The sequence below is a fragment of the Heterodontus francisci genome, chromosome 31 (genome assembly GCF_036365525.1).
Source record: "Heterodontus francisci isolate sHetFra1 chromosome 31, sHetFra1.hap1, whole genome shotgun sequence".
NCBI lineage: Eukaryota > Metazoa > Chordata > Chondrichthyes > Heterodontiformes > Heterodontidae > Heterodontus > Heterodontus francisci.
This window is the reverse complement of record NC_090401.1, coordinates 58,503,841-58,529,380: the sequence shown is the minus strand read 5'-3', so window position 1 is coordinate 58,529,380 and position 25,540 is coordinate 58,503,841. Positions and strand designations below refer to the sequence as shown.

The 25,540-nt window shown below is 44.7% G+C and overlaps 1 protein-coding gene across 3 annotated transcripts in view; it reads left to right on the top strand.

Annotated features, from left to right (window-relative positions):
* The window catches only part of LOC137347303 (polycomb protein SCMH1-like), a 200,103-nt gene that overhangs the window by 100,460 nt on the left and 74,103 nt on the right, over positions 1–25,540 (top strand). For all 3 annotated transcript variants that reach the window (XM_068011705.1, XM_068011703.1, XM_068011704.1), the window contains exons 7-8: positions 7,458–7,546; positions 11,349–11,592. In XM_068011705.1, the coding sequence (XP_067867806.1) occupies positions 7,458–7,546; positions 11,349–11,592 (333 nt within the window). The remainder of the gene's footprint in view (positions 1–7,457; positions 7,547–11,348; positions 11,593–25,540) is intronic.

Here is a 25,540-nt window from a genome sequence, read left to right as displayed (position 1 = left end):
TGAGCAGACAGGAGCAGTTCCGCTCCCTGTACTTTGGAACTGTGCAGCATGCTCGCTGAAGATTTCCTATGGCTCTTGCAGGATTAAGCTTGTCCGTGCTCCTCCACCCTGTGGTGTGCTCCTTCTGTTGATGAGAGGATGCTCACAGGGAAGTTATTTTTTTTAAACAAATAAGCATTTTGCTATGTGCTGCAGGAAAATGTACACTGGAGAACAAATAAAGAAGAAAGAGTTGCATTTATATAGATCCTTTTCAGGATTCCTGGATGTCCCAAAGTGCTTCAACAACCAATTAAGTACTTTTGAAGTGTAATCACTGTTGTAATGTAGGAAACATGATGGTCAATTTGCACACAGCAAGCTCCCACAAACAGTGATGTGATAATGACCAGAGATTTGTTTTTAGTGATTCTGTGTGAGGGATAAGTTTTGGCCAGGACACTGGGGATAATTCTCCTGTTCTTTGAAATAGTGCCATGGGATCTTTGACATCCACCTGAGGGCAGGCAGGGCCTCTGTTTAAGGTCTCATTGGAAAGACTGCACCTCGCTCACTCCTGCACTGGAATCACAGCCTGGATTTGATGTTTAAGTCTCTGGATTGAGGCTCGAACCCATGATCCTCTGACTGAGGGACGCGACTGCTCCCACTGACAGTGCTGACACTGAAAGTAACTAGAGATCACTGATCCCAAACGTGGGAGTCGTTATCGGGCAAAATTTCAAATGCTAATATAAAGGGATGTGGCATCCTTCCACACCTCCACCATGATGGACACTATGGGAGAGAATTGCAAAGTTGTTTCACCTATTTTTGAGCGTAAAATGAAGGATGGGAAATGGAATTGGGGTCGCAATCTCCATCATAAGTGAGGCAGCTGCCAAATTAGAAGCTGGCGACTTTGAAGACTTGAGGGAACCCAAGTGAAATGGGCAGTAGACACCTTGCAACCAACGCTAGTTGCAGGATTTTGGTGTGAAATTCACGCACAAATGGGTGAAACTTGCAAACTCTGCCCATTACCGGCCCCTGAATGGCCTCGCCAGATCCTTAAAGGGACTGCTCATAAAATGGACCTAAAACTTTCAAAACGGTTCATTTCTGTGAAGCTGGGCGCTGTGTATAAACAGACGGCTGATGCGTTAACCTTCTGATTACACGCCTGCCACATTGAGAAGCCTACCATTTATTTCTGCCTTCTCCTCCTGGCCCAGCACTGTCAGAGGTTTTTTTGGGGGTGGGGGGGGGGGCGGGAAGGGTCGGCCACAAAACTTTAATAATCACTTGCACTGACTGGATTATTCGGTGTCATATTTTCAGAATATTTCCTCTCAAGATGTGTATGTCTTGAGGAAATTACGTTACATTGGAGTGGAATCCAACATGCTAATTTCTTGCTTCTCAAGTTCAAAGTAACATTAAAAGTAACCCAGAAATAATATAATAGTTAAAGATGTTTTCTTCCCAATTTTCTTCGCGCTCAGCTGAAGGTAAGAACGTAAGAAATAGGAGCAAGAGTAGGCCATTCAGCCCTTCGAGCCTGCTCCGCCATTCAATGAGATCATCGCTGATCTACTTCAGCACCATTTTCCTGCACTATCCTCATATCCCTTGATGTTTTTAATATGTAGATGTTGACTCTCCTGCTGTAATGTAATCCCAAAATTGCCACCTAGGGTGAGATTTTAACCCACTTAAAGTTAAAATCGGGCTCCTAGTCTCTGATTGCTCTCATGGCCATTTTTCTTGGGAGCCTAGGTAGTGAGCAGTAGCAAGCTATTTGACTGTGTGAGGCATCACAGCCAAACCCAAGCTTGTGCTCGACTGGAGCAGGTTTTCCAAGAGGGTTGACGGGAGGAGTTTTTACTTCACAGAGCGCACCTTTTATTTTCCCAGCAGGTTCCCCTGACAGGCTTGACTCCCTGTCAGGCAGGGAATGCTCCGGAGGAGGCCTCAGGCCATGAGTATAGAGGGAGCCTGCAGTTGGGTTAGTGATAGTGTGGGTCGATTGTTTTGGTGGTGATGGCAGGCCATCCTGCGGATTGGCGTCGGTCTTGGAGAAGTGAAGCACTTGTGCTCCTCCAGGCCCACAAGCAGTGCTGGAAAGGCATTTGCCTTTTCCACTCCGCCATCCTCACCTCACTTTTTAGCTGTTGGGGGTTTCCCATGGTCCAGGTTAAAATTCCCCACAATGGGACCAATTGTGATGCCCTGACTGTTTCCCTGGTTACCGCACAGACCTGGAAACATCCTGTCTTTTAAAGTGGCGATGCAATGCGTTTCTCCGCTAGGTTATCCGGAAACTTAATGAACTCTTTTATGCAAAAAAGAAACTCTCTACAAAGATTAAAAATCCAATACCCATTAGCATTAAAGTTATCTTCCACCGTGAAGCCACAGCATGGCTGACCAGTCTCTCATTGTGAAACAAGGCGGGCAAGTGCGACTAATGAGCTGCGCTGCAAACTTCGACTCGCAGTGATCTGTACAGACGAGAAAGGCCAAGAGGCCTGTTAAATCCGTCCAGCCATAGAAACTTATGGTCCGTTCACTGCCTCTTGAACGATCCCACGTTTTTGCCTACACTACCTAACCCAGGAGGCTGTTCCACATATTAATCCATCTGTGTTTAAAGAAGCATTTACAAGCACCTGAAAGCTTGGTGGTGTGCAACATTAGTGAGCAGACTGTGGCAATTACAGTGCAGGAGCAGCTACAGCTTGGAATTCTGTTCAGCCCTGTGATTGACATTGCAAGGTGAAAGTGAAAGCATTCTGATAAATTGAAAGCATAGGTCCTTGCATTTTTAAATTGGTTTTCTCAAACTGATTTTAAATTATTAAATACATAAATATATTAATACAGACCTTAAATATTCACAAATATGTGCCTATATTTTTAAATAATCTGAATTAAATTATTCATTTCCAAATGAGATAAAATCCAATTCTGCATTTGTTTGTAGATTCATGAGTTGGAAGCTTAGATTAAGCAATTGGTTTATGATTTAATGGGCACAGCTCCAAATTAACTAACTTGAATTATTTAACAGTGACACATTAAGCACTTGAGGAGCCTTTTGAGTGTCAGTAGACTATTCACAGGCTGTATGTAGTAGAACTCCATCTTTCAACAAAGCACTGCTTCTAAAAGTTGTGTTTTTTGGCAGCCTGAGATCTGATGAGCAAAGATGCTGGGTCCTTTACTGTGTGCAGCAGCTTTTGACTATATCTGTGACACTGGGTCAGCCTGTAATGTAGTGTGGAGCACAATGCAAGTGCACCTAGCCTCCCTCAGAGTCATGCTGAACAAACAGGCAGCTTATAAGGAGGCAAAATGAGGAAAATAATTCCTATGTACAGGAACAGGAGTAGGCCATTCAGTCCCTCTAGCCTGTTCCGCCAATCAATTAAATAAATTAGAAGCACTCAGACTTGGATCTTCCTAAGTGGCGGAGCCCATGGTGTTGGACCATCCTCTCAAGACTGAAGGAAGACGCTGGAAATATGGATAACGAAAATGTGGATAGCGTCCCGAACAGTCCAAATGATTTATTTCAGTATCATCACTACATGGAGGATTCCAGGGATAGTTTATAGTCTTGTGCTTTTTGGTCATGTATTTCATGGTTTTGCTATTTGCTGACAGTAATATAATTAAATTTTCGGTTACTTTGCAACTGCTGATATTTATCACAGCATCAGACTTTCCTCAGCTTGTATATATTGGTTATGGTGCCCATATTTGGAAAAATACTGAGCCTGCATTGAGTGATATTTATCAGGAGACTTACTGGTTCCAAAGCACGTGTTACCAATGCAGTGAAAAGCAAAAAGGGTGATTGAATTGTTCATATCACTCAATATTTACTTGGTAAACATAATTAGTGTTTGTGCTTTGACATTGGGGAGAAATTCAGTTCTTTGATCTGTGTGTTTACCATGCTGTAGAGGTGAGACAATAGGCCAGATCTTGGGCTCATCTGGAAGGTGGGTTTCGTGGCATGGGGTGGGAGCCGGAAAATAGGAGCGCAGTTGCCTGCCACAGAACCCGATGCTGCAATTCCCAGTTCCGATCTTCCCAAGGCTGGGATAGGCCGATGACTACCTTCCCACCTAGAGGTCAATTGAGCCCCTTAAGTGGCCTATTAAGGGCCTCTTCCTGGTGCCGCTGGGATCTTACCAGTGCTGGGGTTGGGGAGGGGGGGCCTTGTAAAACAAGGCACCCTCTCTGTAGGCTTGGTAGGGGGAGGGCCCTCCTGCGTGGGCAATTTGTGGCCCACAGAGGACCCCGCCCCCCCCACCCAGACTGAACAACCAGCGCCCCCAGCAGCCCCCCTTCCCCATCCCTATAAAATCTTTAAAGGGACGGGGATCCCGCCTCCTGAAACTTTGAATCAAAAAGACCTGTGGATCTCTCCGGGGGCTGAGAAAATGCGAAGGCGGGTTCCCCCTGCCTTTTTGGCCCAGCACTGAAAGCCCCACCTCCTGCACACAATCCAGCCCTATAAGTGGAAACTATACTGAGTGTAAAGTGACCAGAGATACTGCTGGAAATAATTTTCCCAGGATTTCGACCAAACTCAGAAAGGAATGTTGCAGGAAAACTTGCGGACTGAATTTGCTTAATAGAATAAAAATCTTGTTTCGGATATGCGGTTCCTGCCTACAAAGCTTAGCATCTGTTGGCATAATTTTGGATTATGCTGTCAATGTTTATCATTGTTAATTGCTATGTAGTCATTTTCTGTTCAATTTTGCTCAGTCAGCTGTTATGATGTAGTTGTGGGCTCTGGCCATTAGTTTTCTCCATAGTGAGAGTTTCGGAGGTCACTCCGAATTCAGTTGCCATCTTGTATATTAAAAAAAAGTTCATCAACTAGCCATAAGCAAATTATTTGTAAGCTATGAAACGTCAAGATACATTTTAATCATTTAAGAATGAAACATTTTTATGTGGCTACTGCAGTTGCTATACTGGATCTCGGTGTGTTCTAACATGTATTGATGCTAATTTGCTGGTATGCCCTGTTCAGAAATGAGTTGTGGTAACAGTTCATCACAATAGTATACTGTCTTGCTAATACAGTACCCTCCTAGGGGCAGTATCCTTAAACTTGGCAAGCTACTAAAATTGGAAGTGGGTAATTCCCTTGGAATGTTTTTGCAGTTGAGAGACAGAAACTGCTGCTGTCATTAATGTGACGCTGATTTCCAGTGCAATATAGGTTTTAAACAAATTGTGGCAAGTGTTTTAGTTGCAGCAATAAGTGGGTGTCCATTACACATTAAAGTAGTTTGTGTTTCAGTATAACATAAGAACATATGAAATTGGAGCTGGAGTAGGCCATTCGGCCCCTCAAACCTGCTCTGCCATTCAACAAGATCATGGCTGATCTTCTACCTCAACTCCATCTTCTCGCACTATCCCCCTATCCCTTAAATCCCTGAGTACCCAAAACACACTCGATCTCAGTCTTGAATATACTGAACAACTGAGCATCCACAGTTCTCTGGGGTAGAGAATTCCAAAAATTCACAACTCTGGGTGAAGAAATTTCTTCTCATCTCAGTCCTAAATGGTCTACCTCTTATTCTGAGACTGTACTTCCATGTTCTAGAATACCCCAGCCAGGGTAAATATCCTCCCAGTATCTACCCTACCCTATCTACCCTAGTCCCTTAAGAATTGTATATGTTTCAATATGATTACCTCTCATTTTTCTAAACTAGGGAATATAGGCCTAGTCTACTCAATGTCCCCTCATATGACAATTCCCTCATCCCAGGAACCAGTCTAGTGAACCTTCATTGCACCTCCTTCAGGTTAAGTCTTTCCTTCCTATAGTAAGTGCTGCAGTTGACTCCTGCTTTTCAGGTTGGATATGTCGGTTGTCATTGCCTCGACGGCAATCAAATTTATAAATTTGCACAAAAGTTGTGGAGGATAAGGCCCTGACTCTGTCCAATGATGGATACCAGCCATGTAGCTCGGTTACTGTACAGTTCTTATGACACTTGTATATTTATAACAATGGTTCTGGACCGAGCCCTGCTCAGATGGAGTCTCCCAACATCCTTGCAGCATCTTTCCTTCTTTACTTCTCTTCCTCTTGCTGCTTTGAAGCAAGGTGAGAGATCTACAATTTCCATTGGCAATACAGGGAATCGGGCTCTGTAATTCAAGGTCATGGACATCAGTAACAACATACAAAAATGTGGGTCTGTGCTGTCCACTTTCTACAGGTTAAATCACCTTGTATTTGAGTACTGTTGAGAGGCAGATCACTATCAATGGAAAGCGGACCATGTTTCTGCTCTCAGCAGCACTTCATCAATATGCAACTGCCTTAATCTTTAACTTTTTAGCCTTAACTGTTACCTGGAACAACTTTACAAAGATCATACCAAGATCTGTAGTGTTTATGGGAACATAGGAGTAGGCCATTCAGCCCATCGAGCCTGTCCCACCATTCAGTACGGTCATGGCTGGTCATCCACTTCAATGCCTTTTTCCCACACTATCCTCATATCCCTTTATGTCATTGGTATTTAGAAATCTGTCACTCTCTGCTTTAAACATACTCAATGGCTGAGCTTCCACAGCCCTCTGGGGTAGAGAATTCCAAAGATTCACAACCCACTGAGTAAAGAAATTTCTCCTCATCTCTGTCCTAAGCGGCTTCCCCCTTATTTCGAAATTGTGTCCCCTGGTTCTAGACTCCCCAACCAGGGGAAACGTCTTAGCTGCGTCTTCCCTGTCTATCCCTTTCAGTAATTTGTAAGTTTCAATGAAATCACCTCTCGTTCTTCGAAACTCTAGAGAATACAGGCCCAGTTTCCCCAATCTCTCTCCATAGGACATTCCCAGAACACAAGAACACGAGTATCAGCCCCTTGAGCATATTCCACCATTCAATTCAATCGTGGCTGATCTGTATCTTGTCTTCATTTATCTGCCTTGGTTCCATAACCCATAATGCACTTGCCTAACAAAAACCTATCAATCTCTGGACATTTTCAATTGACCCCCAGCCTCAACAACTTTTTGGAGAAAATCTGGAACACTCTCCTCTACCCTTTATGTGAAGAAGTGTTTCCTGACATCACCCTTGAACAGCCTAGCTGTAATTTTAAGGTTTTGCCCCCTTGTTCTGGACTCCCCCAGAGCTCTGACCTTACCAATCCAGTTACAAGTAACATAAATATTAGTGCAGTAGCATCAAGGTCTAAAATGAGGCACAGTTTATTCAGAGGTTGGAATGAGACCGAGTCTCTGCTTATATTACTGCTATACGGCCTGGCATTGTTGGGTTAAGTGTTTAGATCTGTGTTCACACTGCCACATTGATTGCAGATTAAGGCCTCTTTCACTCCATTCTAAATGTGACTGCGTGAATGCGATACTATGCACAGAACACTAATCTTGTACATTTTCTTTTGTAACGGTATCTGTAGGATTCCGACTGAACGCATCTTCATGGCCCATGTTCTTGCTGAAAACTCTAAGTGGAGCAGAAATGGCACCAGTCAGAATATTTCATAAGGTAGGCATTCATTGCTCCATATTTTACTTGTCTTTATTTAGAGCCTCAGTGGTGTTATGCAATGTTCTCCACTTGTAAAAGTAGTTTCCTATCGAGCTCTCACATCTCCATTATTCCCTATAGCGTTTCTTCACTAACTTGAAAATGTCCTGGGGCAATTTGTCTCCAAGGACTGGTATGGATTCAGCTGTTGGGAAGCACGTGATCTCTCAATAGTGTTTCATCCCCCCCCCACCCCCCTTCCAGTTCCCCCCTCCCTATGGGAATTGCATCATTCATGTTTTGGCATCTCCTCACCAGGAGCTTACCACATTGTGAATCATCTGTCAGCACAAGCCTGCATCTTCCAACTTCCTTTGCCATGCAGTGAAACAGCCCTTGTGCCTTTTGATTTTAACATCCTTAATTTCCTTTATACTGGACAAACTGGGATATTTTTAAATAAAAACAGAAAATGCTGGAAATACTCAGCAGGTCTGATGGCATCTGTGGAGAGAGAAGCAGAGTCAACGTTTCAGGTCAATGACCTTTCAGCAGGAGTAGGATAGTTGCGATGAAAGGTCACAGACACATTAACTCTGCTTCTCTCTCCACAGATTCTGCCTGACCTCCTGAGTATTTCAAGCATCTTCTGTTTTTATTTCACTTTGCTAGCATCCGCTCATGGGATATTCTTAACCCTTCCACATTCAAATCAACCCATCTTTGTCCATTGAAATTAGTGCAAGTTCCTGACTTTAACGGAAAAGGGTTTCTATAGTTTATCTTGTGGTTAATGGGTGTAAAAACGCTCGCTCACTTTCCCGAGAGGGATGGGAGTTTCACAGAACATTTTCCTTTTAGACACCTATTACCGTGGCCTTCATTACTGCAAGGTGTGGAATGGCTTACTCAGGCAATAGAATACGATAGAAATTGGACCAAACATTGATATTTTTAAATCTAAGTTCCTCCCCTTGAACCTGATATTGGATGAATTATCTTTTTTTTTATTGGCCAATTGAAATTCTATCAATTCACCTTGCCAGCAACCCCTTCAAGTAAAGCCTGGTTACCCGACCCGAACCCGGCCAAACCTGACTACATGTGTCTGGGTCGGGTCTAGCATTTGAGCTCGGGTTGGGTCGGGCTGTACTGTTATGTTTCGTATTGTTTTAGTTTTAATCTACGATTTTTTTTTTCTGTTTCAATAATATGTTTCAAATTGTTGGGTCGGGCATTGAAAAAAAAAATTAAAGGACTGGGGGCTCAGGTCTGGTTCGGATTGGCTGTTGTCTGGTCGGGCCCGGGTGGGGTTTTAATTTTATACCCGAGCCAGGCTTTCCCTCCAAGCCACACGCCATCCTGACTTGGAACTATATTGCCATTCCTTCAGTATCGCTGGGTCAAACTCATGGAACTCCCTTCCTAACAGCACTGTGGGTGTCCCTACCCCACATGGACTGCAGCGGTTCAAGAAGGCAGCTCACCACCACCTTCTTCAGGGCAATTGGGGATGGGCAATAAATGCTGGTTTAGCCAGCGATGCCCACATCACATGAACAAATAAAAAAAAAAGTGATTCTCTATCACAGCACAATAGTAATGTGTCTGCACCTTGGCAGAAAAAGTGAGTACATTCACTGCCCACAGTTAGTAATAGTATCATATACCTGCTTGAGCTGAATTTCAGGTCATGAAATAGTAACACTATAACCAAAAATTGAAAATTCTTTTCATGGTTCTATCTCTTGTTTCCTTTCTCATATCCAGATGTTGCAGCAATATTATTATATTTATTAAGTGGTTTAATGATGTTGTTGCTTGTTGGTGCTAGCTGTGTTTTGCAAACTGATAATATGTGTAGGGGAAGGTGTTGGCTCATGCTGGGATGAACTTTCACAGGGATGAACATCCCTCTGGTACTTTGCTTGCTCTGTGACCTTTAGTAGCAGCAGATCGTGTTCACTGTGGAGGCAAAGAGAAAAAAGCTGCCACAGCCAAGTTTATAGTATCTTCACTCTTCAGTAGGGACAGGTGGTGGCTACTGGATAGTGATCAGAAAAATACCCCGGCTGATTTATTTTTCGACCCATCTGCCCCCGGGATTCTGAGGTTATTGGTGGCATTCAGGCTTGTGCCCTGCCTAAGACCAGCTACTTCAGTCCAAACCAATAATTAAACTTTGGACCTTCCTGATTTGTACAAGTCAATTTTTAATCATTGTGGCCGATTACTGTCGCCCGCCCCCCCCCCCACTCCACTTCTCCGGGAAGGGGGTGTTTCTGCTGTAGTTTCATTCCACAGGTCCCAACTGCCCTGTAGGAATGTGTCCCAAGTGGCCTTTATTCATCTGTGAGCTGCGACAGTGAGATGAGGTAAACTCTTCCAATGTGGGGTCATTCCAGCTGAGCCTTATACTATCACTAAACAGCAATGTGAAGTAAGAACCCTGGGCAACTTTTTTCCCCTAACCCCAAGGGTTGGTGAGGTCAATTGGTCATGAGATCTGCAGCTGAGATGGGCTAAGTTGGCACAGACCAGGCATCTCTGAGCTCGGCTTCTCCATGGCTCAGTATACGCATCGAGGGAGCCAGTAGGTGCAGGTTTTGAATTTTCCACTTTACTGACATCACAAGCCCGGCCTGGAGGAAGGTTCTGAGTGGGAGTCAGGCTGCTCGTGTCTGCCTCATGGTGGTCAGTATTAGTAGTGTGAGCATTATTGTTTGGATCAGGTTGATTGTGACTGAGGCACCAAGTAAGCAATTGGCTTCCACTCTGGGGAGGCCAGAATAATGTTTTATTTTAATGTGATTAGTGTAGGATGGTCTGTGTATTCCTTTTAACAGCCTCAAAGTTTAGTTACAATATAATAAATATTTTCTGTAATCAGACCTGCAGTTTTGGAAGTAGAGTCGCTTTGATGCGTCTGCCTGTTCTGTTAAAGGACAGTAGCAGGATGACTAACTACCACCCCTTCCCCCCCCCCCCCCCCACGCCCTCGGACACCCGCTCCTCACCCCCTCGAGCACTCCATACACCACCAACCGAACTATATGATTATTAACATGTGTCCACCTCAAATTGGTCACTGAGTTTGTCCAGCCAACAGCTGAGTCATGCAGACAAGAAGGGGCTCAGGTTTGATCTGGTAATAAAATTATTGCAATAGCCTTGAAACGGTGGACTAGAAAGAGGAAAATCAGCCAGGGTTTCTGACCCTCGTCACCATGTAGAAGCCATCCACGAACCACAGAGGTGGCATCAGCTGTGGATAAGGTCCACCCCCCCCCCCCCAAGGTCAAATAGCCTATTGACAGCATCAAGGCCAGAAAATAAAGAAACGGCACTTGGGCAAAGTACCAGATGTTGACCAGTCTCTGTAAAACTGTGCTTCATCAAAGAACCATTACCTCCGAGAGTAGAGGGAAGAAAGGAATTGCGGGGGGAATTTGGAGAGAAAACTCATTTGAATGAAGTGTTTTGGTGAGTTTCTTACTCACAATCTCTCGATTTTTAAATATGTCTGTGGGTTTTCAAACTCTTTGCCAGTGCTTTTCACCACTCCTTTTTGTATCATTTTTACATATCATTCCATCCTTGCCCTCCATAGCCACTTAAGGAGAAAACTGCAAAAATTGACTCATTCCCAATAGCTGCGTGTTTTCATTGAAGCTGATCTGATGTGAGATGTTGGTCACATATTAAATAAGCTGCCATGTGAAGTGACCTTGCATCTGCAGTCCTTTAGATCGGAGGGTCTCTCTAGGGCCCAGGGTCTTGTTAGCATGAAAGTCACTGATCAGTGCTTTGCATTAAATAGGAACCACCATCGCCTTCCCAGAACTGCTATAAAGTGGGGATGAAACTGGAGGCTGTTGACCGGAAGAATCCACATTTTATTTGCCCAGCAACGATTGGAGAAGTGAGAGGGACAGAAGTGTTGGTGACATTTGATGGCTGGAGAGGGGCTTTTGATTACTGGTGTCGATATGACTCTCGGGATATTTTTCCCGTGGGATGGTGTTCTTTGACTGGAGACAATCTGCAACCACCAGGAACTAAGGGTAAGACTTGTTTCATAAAATGAGAAAGAGCTTTGATTGCTGCAAGGAATTTATAGTAGTTCTCCATAACTCCCAGCCTCTGGGGTCCATTGTGCCCTGGGACATTCATCTTTTCAGCTGTGCCTTTTTGAATAGGAGAGGAGCTGGGTGCTAGCGACCTGTAAAACAGACTTCAATCCTCGTGAATCCAAGTCGATTGATGTATCTCATTTTAAGACTGCAAGAAAAATTCACACTGTCACAATAATAAAGATTGCTCAAAAAGGAAGATTCTGGAAATCAAACAGGAGCAGAAAATGCTGGAAACATTCCGCGTCCAGCAGCATCTTGGAAGAGAACACGCTGGAGTAGGCCTCTTCTCTCCACGGCTGCTGCCTGGCCTATTGGGTGTTTCCAGCATTTTCCAATGAGCGTTGCTGTAATTTTGGCAATCGACCACTAAGTGTCACTATTTACCTAGATGTAGAATAATGCAATTTTGCCCTCCATTTTGAATATTTGAGTCCAATATTAGGATTGCTAAAAGGTCAGAGCTCATGGGTTGTGTGAGCTCATAGTTTCACAATCTCAGATTGAACAGTCCTGGAACAATAGTCTGTTACAGACGGATAGCGTGAACTAAGCGCAATGTTTGATCAAATGTCAAAAATTTGAAACCTGGGCCATGGAGAATGGAAGAAACTGCATTGTAATGAGACCTGTCTGAAGGTGTCACTGTTACCCGACCACTGCTCTTCATCTGATGCTTGGTGGATTTGTGATGGGGCAGCTGAAAGGTTAATATCACTCGCTTCTCAATTGAGCAGCAGCCTGGGTTTTAATGATCTTGTTGCTGTGGTAACGGTGCGGAAACTGATATTTTGGCACTGCAGTTTTGACTACAAAACTCTTGCAGGGAGTTGTTTGTGTTTTATGGTGCTGGATCTAATTATGAGTTATAAGTGCCAAAATGTCAAAAGACGTTTTAATCATACTGAAAAACCTGCACACCACACGGATGGAATAGAGTTTGTACCAGTTACTTTTGTAATGTGAGTATTAACCCTTCAGTTGCACAATACAGTTCTGCTAAAAGTTTATCATTGATGTGAAACACTTGTGCAGGGTAAATCAGATATTGAGGCTCCATCGATGTGGAGGGGAGCTCCCTCTGCTAGGGTGTGTCTCTTATCTGCACTCCAGGATCAGGCCAAGCACGGACTCCGGATTCATAACTGTAGCAGTAACCAGTTCACTTTGCTACAGTTGCACTTTTCTATTTAAAGAGGGACTTTTGGTTCATCTTTTAGTTTAATGAGTCCTTCTGGTGACCCAGAGGCGATGTCTTCATCTGAGTCACATCAAAATAGCATTTCTGGGCCAACTTTTGGGCAAAATAAAAGTTGGATTTTTTTGGGGAGGTTTGTAATTAGCATTGGGTGGGGGGTGGACTCCTTAATGGATGCTCCTGTCTGCATGTTCAGATGGATGTGAAAGATCCCAGGGCACTAATGGAAGAAAAGCAGGGTTTCTGGTGAACAGGCCAACATTCAGCCAACAGCACTGAAACGCATTTAAGCTGGTCAGTCATCTCGTTGCTGCTTCTGGAATCTTGCTGTGTACAAGTTGGCTGCTGCGTTTGAAGCGTAGTCCCTATTGTCTGTGGAGGCAAAAATGATGCATTGTTCGTGAAACAATTTGGGACACCCCGAAGAAGTGGAAGGTGCTATATAAATGCAAATCCTCCTGTCCATCACCGTACTGCTAGCATTCCAGTAACACAGCAGAGCTGAACTACTCAGTAATTTTGCAGAAGTAGTCCAGAGTGAGTGCACAACAGGACTTCACTCCCTGTGTGCTGTGTGGTGAAAGCAGAGGACAACATCCCAATATGAATGGCTTCTAACCATCAACAGACCAGTCGGCATCTTACCCAATGATTAATCTTGGGAGTCTGTCCCTCTGCTGGACATGTCCCTCTGCTGGACATGGCATGCCATTACATCTGCACCATACTTTCCGCATCTGCAGTTACTGGTCTCAGAAATGCCACTGAATGGCCCAGACCAGTGGCTTGGCATTTCTACCTGCTGTGGGGAGGATTGAGGACTGATCACCGTGAGGTGCTATTGCCCAACTTAGGGCCCAAACAACATGTTGCTTTTGATAGCATACTGATTCACGCAATCGGAAAGAAAAATTGAGGTGTGACAACAGAGGAGAGCAGGTAAGTGGTTGGCTGGTGGATATTTTCCGTTTCACTCATCTAAATTAGGGAATTTCAATCGGGGTAATTATTAAAATATTAAGGAGGTATATAATAAGTAACAAGTGAGTGACTGGTGAGTACTATATAACGGAATACAGATTGCAAGCTGAGTGTGGAGATTCGAGTTTGGTGAGTGGTGAGTTCGGTAAAAGGGGGAGGAGGTGCTCCATTTTTCTACTTTTTTAACCCTCCAGTATTCGGTTCTTCGGTGCAGTCGAAGGAACTGGTTGGTGAGTACCTGGTAGGCTATTATTATAATAATAATTAATCTGTAAAGTTAAGGTATGGCAGGGCAGCTCTGCCAAGTGGAATGTACAGCCTGTGGTATGTGGGAAGTCATGGATGCACCCCGTGTCCAAGACGAACACATCTGCAGGAAGTGTCACCAGCTGCAGAAGCTTGAGCTCTGAGATTCGGAACTCGAGCGGTGGCTGGAGTCACTGTTGTGCATCCGCGACGTGGAGGACGACGTGGATCGCACGTTTAGGGAGGTGATCACGCCACAGATTAGAAGCATGCAGGCAGATAGGGAATGGGTGAATGTGGTGTACATGGACTTTCAAAAGGCATTTGATACAATGCCACACAACAGACTTGTGAGCAAACTTATAGCTCATGGAATAAAAGGGACTGTAACAACATGGATACAAAATGGGCTGAGTAACAGGAAACAAAGAGTAGTGGTTAATGGATGTTCTTCGGGCTGGAGGAAGGTTTGTTGTGGAGTTTCCCAGGAATCGGTGTTGGGACCCTTGCTTTTCCTGATGTATTTTAATGACCTAGACCTTGTTGTACAGGGTACAATTTCAAAATTTGCAGATGATACGAAACTTGGAAGCATTGTGAACTGAATAGATAGAGAAACTGTTCCCACCCATGAAAGGATCGAGAACGAGAGGTCACAGATTTAAAGTATTTGGTAAGAGAAGCAAAAGGGACATGAGGAAAAACTTTTTCACGCAGCGAGTGGTTAAGGTCTGGAATGCGCTGGCTGCAAATGTGGTGGAGGCCGGTTCAATTGAAGCATTCGAAAGGGAATTAGACAGTTATATGAAAAGGAAGAATGTGCAGGGTTATGGGGAGAAGGCAGGGGAATGGAACTGAGGGAATTGCTCTTTCAAAGAGCTGGTGTGGAGTGTAGAACTTCGAAAGGACATAGACAGGTTGGTGGAATGGACAGACAGATGGCAGATGAAGTTCAATGCAGAGAAATGTGATTCATTTTGGTAGGAAGAACGTGGAGAGACAATATAAAATAAAGGGTGCAATTCTATAGGGGGTACAGGAGCAGAGAGACCGAGGTGTATATGTGCATAAGTCATTGAAGGTGACAGGACAGGTTGAGAGAGCAGTTAATGAACCATACAGTATCATGGGCTTTATTAATGGGGGCATGGAGTACAAGAGCAAGGAAGTTATGTTGAACTTGTATAAGACACTCGTTCAGCCTCAGCTGGAGTATGACGTCGAATTCTGGGTGCCGCGCTTTAGGAAAGAGGTGAGGGCATTGGAGAGAGTACACAAAAGATTCCCGAAAATGATTCCGGGGGTGAGGAATTTCAGTTATGAAGATAGATTGGGGAAGTCAGGATAGTTTTTCTTGGAAAAGAGAAGGCTGAGAGGGGATTTGATGGAGGTATTCAAAATCATGGGGGGTCTGGACAGAGCAGATAGAGAGAAACTGTTCCCATTGGTGGAAGGGTTGAGACTTGAGGTGATTGGCGATATGAGGAAATTCTTTTTTACCTGACGAGTGGTCACGATCTGGAATTCATTGCATGAGAGTGTGGTGGAGGCAGCTTCAATAGTGGCTTTGAAATGGGAATTGGAAAAGCACCTGAACACAGAAGATTTACAGGGCGACAGGGAAAGCGGGGGTGGGGTGCGCAATGGTGAGTGGATCCAGTTAATATGCTCTTGCAGAGAGCCAGCACAGACTGGATGGGCTGAATGGCCTCTTTCTATTCTGTGACCATTCTGTGATTCTACAAATCAGTGCACGACAGCTACTCACCAATTTCCTGCTCACTGATGTTCCATCATCAGGGAAGTCCTCTTTGCTGACGATGCTGCATTAACATCTCACACTGAAGAGTGTCTGCAGAGATTCACTGACAGGATTGCAGCTGCCGACAAAGAATTTGGCCTAACCATCAGCCTCAAGAAAATGAACATCATGGGACAGGACATCAGAAATGCTCCATCCAACAATATCGGTGACCACGCTCTGGAAGTGGTTCAAGAGTTCACCTACATAGGCTCAACTATCACCAGTAACATGTCTCTCGATGCAGAAATCAACAAGCGCATGGGAAAGGCATCTGCTGCTATGTCCAGACTGGCCAAGAGAGTGTGGGAAAATGGCACACTGACACGGAACACAAAAGTCCGAGTGTATCAAGCCTGTGTCCTCAGTCCCTTGCTCTACGGCAGCGAGGCCTGGACAACGTATGTCAGCCAAGAACGATGTCTCAACTCATTCCATCTTTGCTGTCTCTGGAGAATCCTTGGCATCAGGTGGCAGGACCGTATCTCCAATGCAGAAGTCATTGAGGTGGCCAACATCCCCAGCATATACACCCTACTGAGCCAGCGGCGCTTGAGATGTGAGTCGCATGGAAGATGGCAGGATCCCCAAGGACATTGTACAGCGAACTCGCCGCTGGTATCAGACCAACTGGCCATCCATGTCTCCACTTTAAAGACGTCTGCAAATGCAACATGAAGTCCTGTGACATTGATCACAAGTCGTGGGAGTCAGTTGCCAGTGATCGCCAGAGCTGGCGGGCAGCCATAATGGCGGGGCTAAAGAGTGGCGAGTTGAAGAGACTTAGCAGTTGGCAGGAAAGAAGACAGAAGGGCAAGGAGAGAGCCAACTGTGTAACAGCCCCGACAACCAATTTTATCTGCAGCACCTGTGGAAGAGTCTGTCACTCTAGAATTGGCCTTTATAGCCACTCCAGGCGCTGCTCCACACACCACTGACCATCTCCAGGCGCTTACCCATTGTCTCTCGAGACAAGGAGGCCAAAGAAGAAGATGCTCCATTTAGGTTCTGCAATTTCTGAGCCTCATTAAAGTCTTGATCACCAACAAGCCCCAGGACATTGCTGCCGGGGTTCCTCAGGGCAGAATCCTTGGCACAACCAAAATGCTTCATCATAATCTTGCCTTTGTCATAAGGTGAGAAATGGGGCTGTTCCCTGATTCAACAATGTTTCAGCTCCATTCACAACTTCTCTTCATATTGGAGCATTTTTAAGTCCTTAAGTAGTCCTCTGAAAACCTTTTAAACTCTACATTGAGCTGTTTTGATGCTGGGACAAACATTTGGTGCACACCAAAAGTTTAATATTAAGGGGCGGACTCTACTCTTGGTGGATCTGTGAGCCAGTCAGCTTATGGTCAGAAAGGTGGTTGTGGTTGTTGGAAGCCATTCATTCGGCCCCAGGCCATTGCTGCAGGAGTTTCTCATGGCAGTGTCTTAGGCTCAATATCCTCAGCTGCTTCATCAGTGACCTCTCCATCATGTTCGCTGATGATTGCGCTGTGTTTCATTGACCAGAAACAGAACGGGACCAGCCTTGTAAATACTATGGCTACAAGAGCAGGTCAGAGGCTTGGAATTCTGTGCTGATTAACTCACTTCCTGATTCCCCAAAAACTGTCCCCCATCTACAAGGTTCAAGTCGGGAGTGTGATGGAATACTCTCCAATTGTCTGGATGAGTGCAGCTCCAACAACACTCCCGCTCGACACCATCCAAGAAAAGCAGCCCATTTGATCGGCACCCCATCCACCACCTTAAACATTCACTCCCTCCACCACCGGCGCAAAGTGGCAACAGTGGGTACCATCTACAAGATGCACTGCACCAACTCACCAAGGCTCCTTTGACAGCACCTTCCAAATCCACAACCTCTACCACCTAGAAGGACAAGGGCAGCAGATGCATGGGAACACCACCACCTGCAAGTTTCCCTCCAGGTCACACACCATCCTGACTAGGAACTATATCGCCGTTCCTTCACTGTCGCTAGGTCAAAATCCTGGAACTCCCTTCATAACAGCACTGTGGGTGGATTTTCACCACATGGACTGCAGCGGTTCAAGAAGGAGGCTCGCCACTACCTCCTCGAAGGCAATTAGGGATGGGCAATGACTGTTGGCCTGGCTAGTGACGCTCACATCCCAGGAACGAATAGGAAAAAATATGCAATACAAGAAGAAGATGCTGATTGATCATCACAGCCAACAGATGACGCTCTTGCAGCGTTGAAGAATGCGCCACACTGGGGAAAGGTGGAGGCAGGTTAGGTCCCAAAACTTTGTGCCATTCCCTGTTGATATTTTCATTTATGTAAAATAACTAACTTGAAATGTGCCAAATGTGAGTCTGCAAATGGTGTACCTACATCGATTCAAACATTCTTCGATAATAGAAGAACACTGCAGTTGTGTGAGAGAATACGATAGGTTTGATTACTGCTCCTTTTTGGAACTCGTCGGACAGGTCTAACAAAGGCAATATTGTTTCTTTCCCTTTTCTGGAACTTCGACAAATGCACTTTGAGTTATAGCTTTAGGTGCGTTCCTGTGTGGGTAGAAAGAAGTTGAAACAGGTTCCTGCATAGCATGTAGCACCCAATTGATGCACTTAAATGCCAAAATTACACAGTTAACTTTTGCTCACGCAGTTACTGTTTTACTTCCATCTAAGATGGCTTTTTGATCATGTCACATGCTCAGTTAACTCTGTTCAGGGTTTCTGGCTAACTTTGCATCAAATTTAAGAAATCTCCATGCTTCCTGCTTTAAACTAAAGTCTATTTGTTAAAAATTTGCTAAAAAGCTGAACTCTCCGATTCATCCTGTGCCCATCAATGATCTGTTCTCTGCCTAGCTCCTGCACAAAGAAAAACTGACAGAACACAATCTCCCTGGTGAAAAATTAGGGCAACAACAACTTGCATTTATATAGCACCTTTAATGTAGTAAAACATCCCAAGGTGCTTTACAGAAGCATTATCAAACAAGATTTGATGCAGAGACGCATAAGAAGATATTAAGGCAGATGACTGGTTTTATCAAGCACCTTAAAGGAGGAAGGGGCGTAGAGGTTTCGGGAGGGAATTCCAGAGCTTAGGGCCTTGGCAGCTGAAGGCACAGTCACTGATGGTTGAGTGATTAAAATTGGGGATAAGCAAGAGGCCAGAATTGGAGGAGGACAGATATCTTGGAGGGTTGTATGGCTGGTGGTGGGGGGGTCACAGAGATAGGGAAGAGTGAAACCATGGAGGGATTTGAAAATGAGGAGGAGAATTGTAGAATCATAGAATGGCCTCCTTCTGTGCTGTAACTATTCAGCCTATCAAGTCTGTACCAGTTCTCTGCAAGAGCAATTTAGCTAGTCCCACTCTCTTTTTTCCTGTACCCCTGCAAATTTTTTTTCCTTCGGGTGCTCCTCAAATTCCCTTTTTAAAAAGCTACGATTGAATCTGTCCCCACCACATTCTCATTACTACTTGCTGTGTAAAGATGTTTATCCACATGTTGCTTTCGTTTTTTTTTGCCAATCACCTTTAAATCTGTGTCCTCTTTTCAACCCTCCTGCCAATGGGGACAGTTTCTCTACATTGATTCTGTCTCGACCCCTCATGATTTTGAACACCTTTATCAAATCTCTTTTGACCTTCTATAAGGAGAACAACCGCAGCTTCTCCAATCAATCCACATAACTAGAGTCCCTCATCCCTGGATCTATTCTCGTCAGTCTTTTCCGCACTCCCTCAAATGCCTTCACATCCTTCCTAAAGTACGGTGCCCAGAATTGGACACAATGCTACAGTTAAGGCTGAACCAGTGTTTTATAATGGTTCTTCATAACTTTTTTAAAAATTCATTTCATGGCAAGGCCCCCAATTGTTGCCCATCCCTAATTGTTCTTGAAAAGGTGGTGGTGAGCTGCCTTCTTGAACTGCTGCCGTCTTGAACTGCTGCTGTCCATGTGATGTAGGTACACCCACAGTGCTGTTAGGGAGTGGGTTCCGGGAGTTTGATCCAGTGACAGAGAAGGAATGGCGATATAGTTCCAAGTCAGGATTGTGTGTGGCTTGGAAGGGAACTTGCAGGTGGTGGTATTCCCAAATAAAAACAAAGTGCTGGAAATACTCAGCAGGTCTGGCAGCATCTGTGGAAAGAGAAGCAGAGTTAACGCTTCAGGTCTGTGACCTTTCATCTGTACAGCCTGACAGACAGCTGAGTATTTCTAGCACTTTCTGTTTATATTTCAGATTTCCAGCATCTGCAGTATTTTGCTTTTATTATGGTGGTGTTCCCATGCATCTGCTGCCCTTGTCCTTCTAGGTGGTAGAGGTCGAGGGTTTGGAAGGTGCTGTCTAAGGAGCCTTGGTGAGTTGCTGCAGTTCATCTTGTAGATGGTACACACTGCTGCCACTGTACGTCGGCGGCGGAGGGAGTGAATGTTTTTAAAGTGCTGGTTGGGGTGCTTATCAAGCAAGCTACTTTGTCCTGGATGGTGTCAAGCTTCTTGAGTGGTGTTGGAGCTGCACTCATCCAGGCAAGTGGAGAGTATTCCATCACACTCCTGACTTGTGCCTTGTAATTGGCGGATAGGCATTGGGGAGGTGAGTTACTTACTGCAGAATTCCCAGTCTCTGACCTGCTCTTGTAGCCACAGTATTTATACAGCTGGTTAATGGTAGCCCCTAGGATGTTTATAGTGGGGAATTCAGCGATGGTAATGCCATTGAATGTCGAGGGGAAATGGTTAGATTTTCTCTTGTTGGAGATGGTTATTACTTGGCACTTATGTGGCAAGAATGTAACTTGCCACTTATCAGCCCAAGCCTGAATGTTGTCCAGGTCTTGCTGCATCTGGACACGGACTGCTTCAGATTCTGAGGAGTTGGGAATAGTGCTGAACATTGTGCAATCATCAGTAAACATCCCCACATCTAATCTGATGATGGAGGGAACGTCATTGATGAAGTAGCTCAAGATGGTTGGGCCTAGGACACTACCCTGAGGAACTCCTGCAGCAATATCTTAAGACTGCAATGATTGCTTGCTTCCTTGTTTTTGTGCTCTATGCATTGAGTTATAAAGCTCAAGATGCCATATGTGTTATTACCCGCTTTCTCAACCTGCCCAGCCACGTTCAACAGCTTGTGAACATGTATCTCCAGATCTCTGTTTCTGCACCCCCTTTTGTATTGTCCTTGTTCTTCCTACCAAAATGTATCACTTTGCACTTCTCTGCATTAAATTTTATCTGCTATCTGTCCATTCCACCAGCCTGTCTACGTCAAAAAATCAAGGCTTTTAGAAGCTCTGAACTGAGTTTTGTTGGCTGGTCACAATTCAGCAAATGGAGCAAGATTGCTTTCAGTAAATACTTTAGAAGTCCCAGTGACTCCTAGAAGCCACATATAGCTGCAGTCAGGAAATGCTTTTCAGCTGTGTTGAGGAGGGAGATAGTTAATATCTGGAGGAGTCGCAATTGTCAGTGTATTGCACAACAGGAACGTCAGCACTGACAATCAAAATCCTTTCATCTGCTGTTCACAGCCTCCAGTTCCTTCTGCTGTTCCTGTCGCACACTCGCGAGTATGACTGTGTCGGCAGACTCTTGGCGTCCCATCAATCACTGGCCACAATAATCTATTGTGAATGATGCTTGTGGCATCAAACAAGCAGTGAGATCATGGTTTAAGAGCAACGACAACAAAAAAAAAAGTCAGCTTGTTCAAAGTCAAGGCAGGATGATAAATCCTGCTGGATTTCAGCCATGTCCAATGTGTAATGCAGACTGGTGACTTTGTCTTGCACGGTTTTGAGGGCATGCAAGACTTCCGGTGTTCAAGCCACCATTGACAGCTGTGTCTTCAGCTGCCAAGTTCCTAAGCTCTGGAATTCCCTCCCTAAATATTTTCCCCTTTCTATCTCTCTTTCATCCTTTAAAACCTACCTCTTTGGCCAAGCTGTTGGTCATCTGGCCTGATATCTCCTTGTGTGGCTTGGTGTCACATTTTGTTTCATAATCACTCCAGTGAAGCATCTTGAGAGGTTTTACTACACTAAAGGTGGCGTATAAATATAAGTTGTTCTTGGTGCCTTGTAGACAGCAGACCCACCGTCTGCACAAATCTCTGCGTCTGTCTCTGTGCGTGCACGCCTGTGTGTGTGTGTGCGTCCTTCTGTCTGTCTGTCGTGTGTATATGCATTAATGCATGTCCATCTCTCTGTGTCTTGCGTGTGTGTGTGGGGGGGGTGGTGGGGCATCCGTGTCTGCACGTGCACACAGGGACATATGATGTGGATAAGTGTGAGGTTATCCACTTTGGTAGGAACGGGGTTGCAGAGTATTTCTTAAGTGGCGAGAGATTGGAAAGTGTTGATGTCCAAAGGGAGCTAGGTGTCCTTGTTCATAAGTCACTGCAAGCTGGCATGCAGGTGCAGCAAGCAATTTGGAAAGCAAACGGTATGTTGGCCTTTATCGCAAGAGGATTTGAGTACAGGAGCAAAGAAGTCTTGCTTCAATTATGCAGAGCATTGGTGAGGCCATACCTGGAATATTGTGTGCAGTTCTGGTCCTCTTGCCTGAGGAAGGATATACTTGCCATAGAGGGAGTGCAGCGGAGGTTCATCAGACTAATTCCTGGGATGGTGGGATTGTCCTATAAGGGGAGATTGGGGAAGCTGGGCCTGTATTCTCTAGAGTATAGAAGAATGAGAGACTATTTCATAGAAACTTACAAAATTCTTAAAGGGATTGACAGGGTATATACAGAAAGGATGTTTCTCCTGGTTGTGAGGCCTAGAACCAGGGGGCACAATCTCAGAATAAAGGACAAGTCATTTAGGATTGAGATGAGGAGGAACTTCTCCACTCAGAGGGTGGTGAATCTTTGGAATTCTCTGCCCCAGAGGGTGGTGGAAGCTCAGTCACTGATTAAGTTCAAGACAGAGATTGATAGATTTCTAGTTGCTAATGATATCAGGGATATGGGGATAGTGCGGGAATTATGGTGTTGAGGTAGACAGTCAGCCATGATCTAGAATGGCAGGGCAGGCTCGAAGGGCTGAGTGGCCTACTCCTGCTCCTGTGTTACTATGGACACATTTATAAGCAACTCTCCTTTTTCTGCTCTCTTCCTTTTCCCTACCTCCAAGTGAAAGAAAAACCAGCCGAGGCTTAGTCTGCACTAGGACATGAAAAATGAATGTGTGGTTGAAGTACAACGGTCATCCCTCTGTCACTTGTGGAATTGTGCGCAAACAAGGGGCAATGCCAAGAGGAGAGATGAAAATGGCTAGGCCATCTTTTTTCGTGTATACTATATCCAAAGCTTGCTGCAATAGTTAAAATTTACCACCATGCTCCACTACACAAGAAGTAAAACGTAAAAGTTTTGAATTTTAAGGAAACGGGTTGCAAACATTGTGTATTAAATACTCTGTCCACTTGTCCAGTATCCAGTTCCTGAAGCTAATCCGTCTTTTTCATCTCTCCTGCACACAATAGCCAGTTTTTAAGTGCACACATACATATATCTTTATTTAAGCAGAGAGGCAGACCAGTCCTCAGGATAAATGCTAATTCCCACCAGATGTTTTTCACTTAACAAGTAATGGCCATTGATAGCTTCACAGTGATGGCTGCAGGCTTTCAGTATTCGATGGTCAGGATATAGTATCTGTTCATCACTCTGTGAGCAACATGTAGAATACTGTATAAGTACAGCAAGAAAGGAAGATTTGCATTTGTATAGTGCCTTTCATCACCTCAGGACATTCCCAGACCGCTATTCAGCCAACTACATGCTTTTGAAGTGTTATCACTGTTGTAATCCAGTCACAAGTGGTGATCACTTACTAGTACCCACTCCCAGAAGCCATTTTTGCAGTGAGTTAGTCCATGTTATCTCCCAGCGAGTACATCATTAATTCCTGGTTTTGTTCTTGTTTCACACCTGTCTACCTTCCAGCTGACATCCCTGGGAAGCAGTCAGGGGCACAAGTCCTGGCTGACTACCATCTCCCTAGTCCAACAGTCCCAACTGCTGCCCTGGGTGCCATCTGCTGTATCAACGCAGATCAGGAGTCAAACTTTGGTCTAAGTGGCCATTTACTCCTGAACTACTGGGGAATGAACTGTTTAGGTTTCATCAAAGCATGAAGAATTTTTTCAGTGCTCTCAAGTTATTTTACACTGTTCATCCTTCCTTCCATACACTGCTAGTTACCCTCTTATACTCTGACTCTGCACGTAAACACAGGAGAAAACAGAAAATTAACAAAACTGCGAGAAGCAAAGAAGATAAAGATGGACAAAAACATGAGCAGAAATGCTGAAAGAGAACAGTATACAGATAGACAACCAAAAAAAAAGAGTACAAGGAAAAGACAATGAAAGGACTGCACACAACAATATAAAGACAACAGCGTTATAGAGTCATAGTTATAAAGCACAGAAACAGGCCCTTCGACCCATCGTGTCTGTGCCGGCCATCAAGCACCTATCTATTCTAATCCCATTTTACAGCACTTGGCCTGTAGCCTTGTATGCTATGACGTTTCAAGTGCTCATCTAAATACTTAAATGTTGTGAGGGTTCCTGCCTCCATCACCACTTCAGGCAGTGCGTTCCAGATTCCAACCACCCTCTGGGTGAAAATTTTTTTCCTCAAATACCCTCTAAACCTCCTGCCCCTTACCTTAAATCTATGCCCCCTGGTTATTGACCCCTCCGCAAAGGGAAAAAGTTTCTTCCTATCTATCTTATCAATGCCCTTCATAATTTTGTATCCCTCAATCATGTCCCCCCTCAGCCTTCTCTGCTCTAAGGAAAACAACCCTAGCCTTTCTAGTTTCTCTTCTTAGCTGATATGCTCCAGCCGAGGCAACATCCTGGTGAATCACCTCTGCACCCTCTCCAGTGCAATCACATCCTTCCTATAGTGTGGTGACCAGAACTGTACACAGTGCTCCAGCTGTGGCCTAACTAGCATTTTATACAGCTCCATCATAACCTCTCTGCTGTTATATTCTAAGCCTTGGCTAATAAAGGCAAGTATTCCATATGCCTTCCTAACCACCATATCTACCTGTGCTGCGGCCTTCAGTGATCTATGGACAAGTACACCAAGGTCCCTCTGACCCTCTCTACTTCCTAGTGTCCTGCCATCCATTGTATATGCCCTTGCCTTGTTAGTCCTCCCAAAATGCATCACCTCACACTTCTCAGGATTAAATTCCATTTGCCACTGCTCTGCCCATCTTACCAGCCCATCTATATCGTCCTGTAATCCAAGGCTTTCCTCCTCACTACTTATGACACCACCAATTGTCGTATCATCTGCGAACTTACTGATCATACCTCCTATATTCCTGTCTAAATCATTAATGTACACTCAAAGCAGCAAGGGTCCCAGCAGCGATCCCTGTGGTACACCACTGTCACGGGCTTCCACTCGGAAAAACCACCATCGACCATCACCCTCTGCCTCCTGCACCAAGTCAATTTTGGATTCAATTTGCCAAATTGCCCTGGATCCCATGGGCTCTTACCTTCTTAACCAATCTCCCATGTGGGACCTTATCAAAAGTCCATGTGGGCTACATCAACTGCTTTACCCCCATCTACACATCTAGTCACTTCCTCGAAAAATTCAGTCA